We start from the raw sequence: 1,535 nt of genomic DNA, 5'->3' as shown, positions 1-1,535 counted from the left end.
CCCATAGAGTCTCCAAGGTTATAAATGTTTGTCTTAGCAGACTGCCATATCTTTTACCCATGAAACAACCAGTGGATTTGCATTATTGACTTTGAGATACGTAATTGAGTGATTTGAACACTGTGCTACTAGGGCTCCAAATGAATTCAAGGTTTTACCAATTAAATGACATTTTAAATTGGATTTTTTTTTAATTTCTCCAAATACCTGGTTTAATAAGGACTTGTTTATTTTGAGAAAAAAAGGTCTCAAATATCAGGCTGTTCACAAAAATAACCCACGTATCAACTTTAGAAAACAAATCTTAAAAGACTATTACACTATTTTTCTAGAGGATGCATTTGATATGCCAACTCTCATTCACAAAAAAATACATTGTTAAATTTGTGTTGAACAGCCCCACACAGTACATATGTGGGGTATAACACACATACTTCTAACTCAAAGCTGTTCTCAAGCGCTATCCAACTAAATGAGATTGCCTGTGCAATTAGGGAAACAGCTACTAAACTCATATATGAATGGAAATAACTGTACTCCCTGCATAACAAGAGATTATTTTGGAGACAGATGTTAAAAACAATACATCCTTTTTATTGTTAAGTCAAAGATGTATCAAAATTAAAAGCAAAAATTACAGGGTAAGACTTAACATAACTATTAGGAGCGTCAAAGGAAGTGAAAATGGGACCAGGCGCAGGGCAATATGAATGAATGAACGCAGGAAGGACAAGGATGGGGAGAACAGTGAGCATGTGGCTGAAGATACTAGGGGAGAGGATCTGATGAAAAATATGATCTTAAACAAGCGCTTAGGTAAAGAAATAATGGGGTAACATTTCTAAGGCCCACTATGTGCTTAAGAGTCATCCTCTCCTTCCTCAGCCTCTTTTTCATCATCCTTGATCAACTCCAGCTGGTCATTGCCCCGATCTTCATTATTATCATCATCCAGTAGGTCCCCCTTCTCAGCAGAGTCATCTGCAACCCCCTCAGACTCCATCTTCACATTAATCTCATCTTTCTTCATTGAGCTGCTGCTCTGCTTCTCTTTGGATTTGTCATTCTTCATCTCTACTCCTTGTTTGCTTTGCTCCTCTTCAATTTTGTCCAGGCTTTCCAGTAGAGAATCCACTTTTTGTTTAATCTGGGTCAACTCCTTCTTAATGGTCTGAAGGTCATCTCCTTTCAATTCTTCAGACTTGGAAGAAGATCCCCCACTTTTAGAATTGAAGCCACTTTTGCCCCTCCTTGAGGTGTTTCCTGATACACGCTGGCGTTTTGAGGGCACTACAGCCCCCGCAATAGGAGGAGGAGGAGGAACACATGCTGGATAGCTGTACATCCTGTCATAATAATCCCGCTGAAAGTCATAGTCCAAGTCAAAAGAAGAGCTGAGTAGAGGGGGCGGAGAAGGGTGTTCTGGTACTGACCAGTACATCTCCGCTGCAGATCGTTTCACACCTGCTTTTCCTCTGTTCACTTTTGGCTCTGCAGCCAGATTAATATCTAAAACCTGGCCAGCTATCATTCTG

The 1,535-nt window shown here is 40.0% G+C and overlaps 1 protein-coding gene across 1 annotated transcript; it reads right to left on the bottom strand.

The window, feature by feature from the left end:
* Nucleotides 1–859: 859 nt before the first annotated feature.
* On the bottom strand, nt 860–1,531 carry LOC102815512 (heterogeneous nuclear ribonucleoprotein C-like). Its single transcript, XM_006835305.1, has one exon. It carries the CDS (start codon nt 1,529–1,531, stop codon nt 860–862), a length of 672 nt encoding a protein of 223 aa, XP_006835368.1.
* Between the last annotated feature and the right edge of the window lie 4 nt (nt 1,532–1,535).

This window comes from Chrysochloris asiatica, unplaced genomic scaffold, assembly GCF_000296735.1.
Source record: "Chrysochloris asiatica unplaced genomic scaffold, ChrAsi1.0 scaffold00016, whole genome shotgun sequence".
NCBI lineage: Eukaryota > Metazoa > Chordata > Mammalia > Afrosoricida > Chrysochloridae > Chrysochloris > Chrysochloris asiatica.
This window is presented reverse-complemented; position numbering and strand designations above follow the sequence as displayed.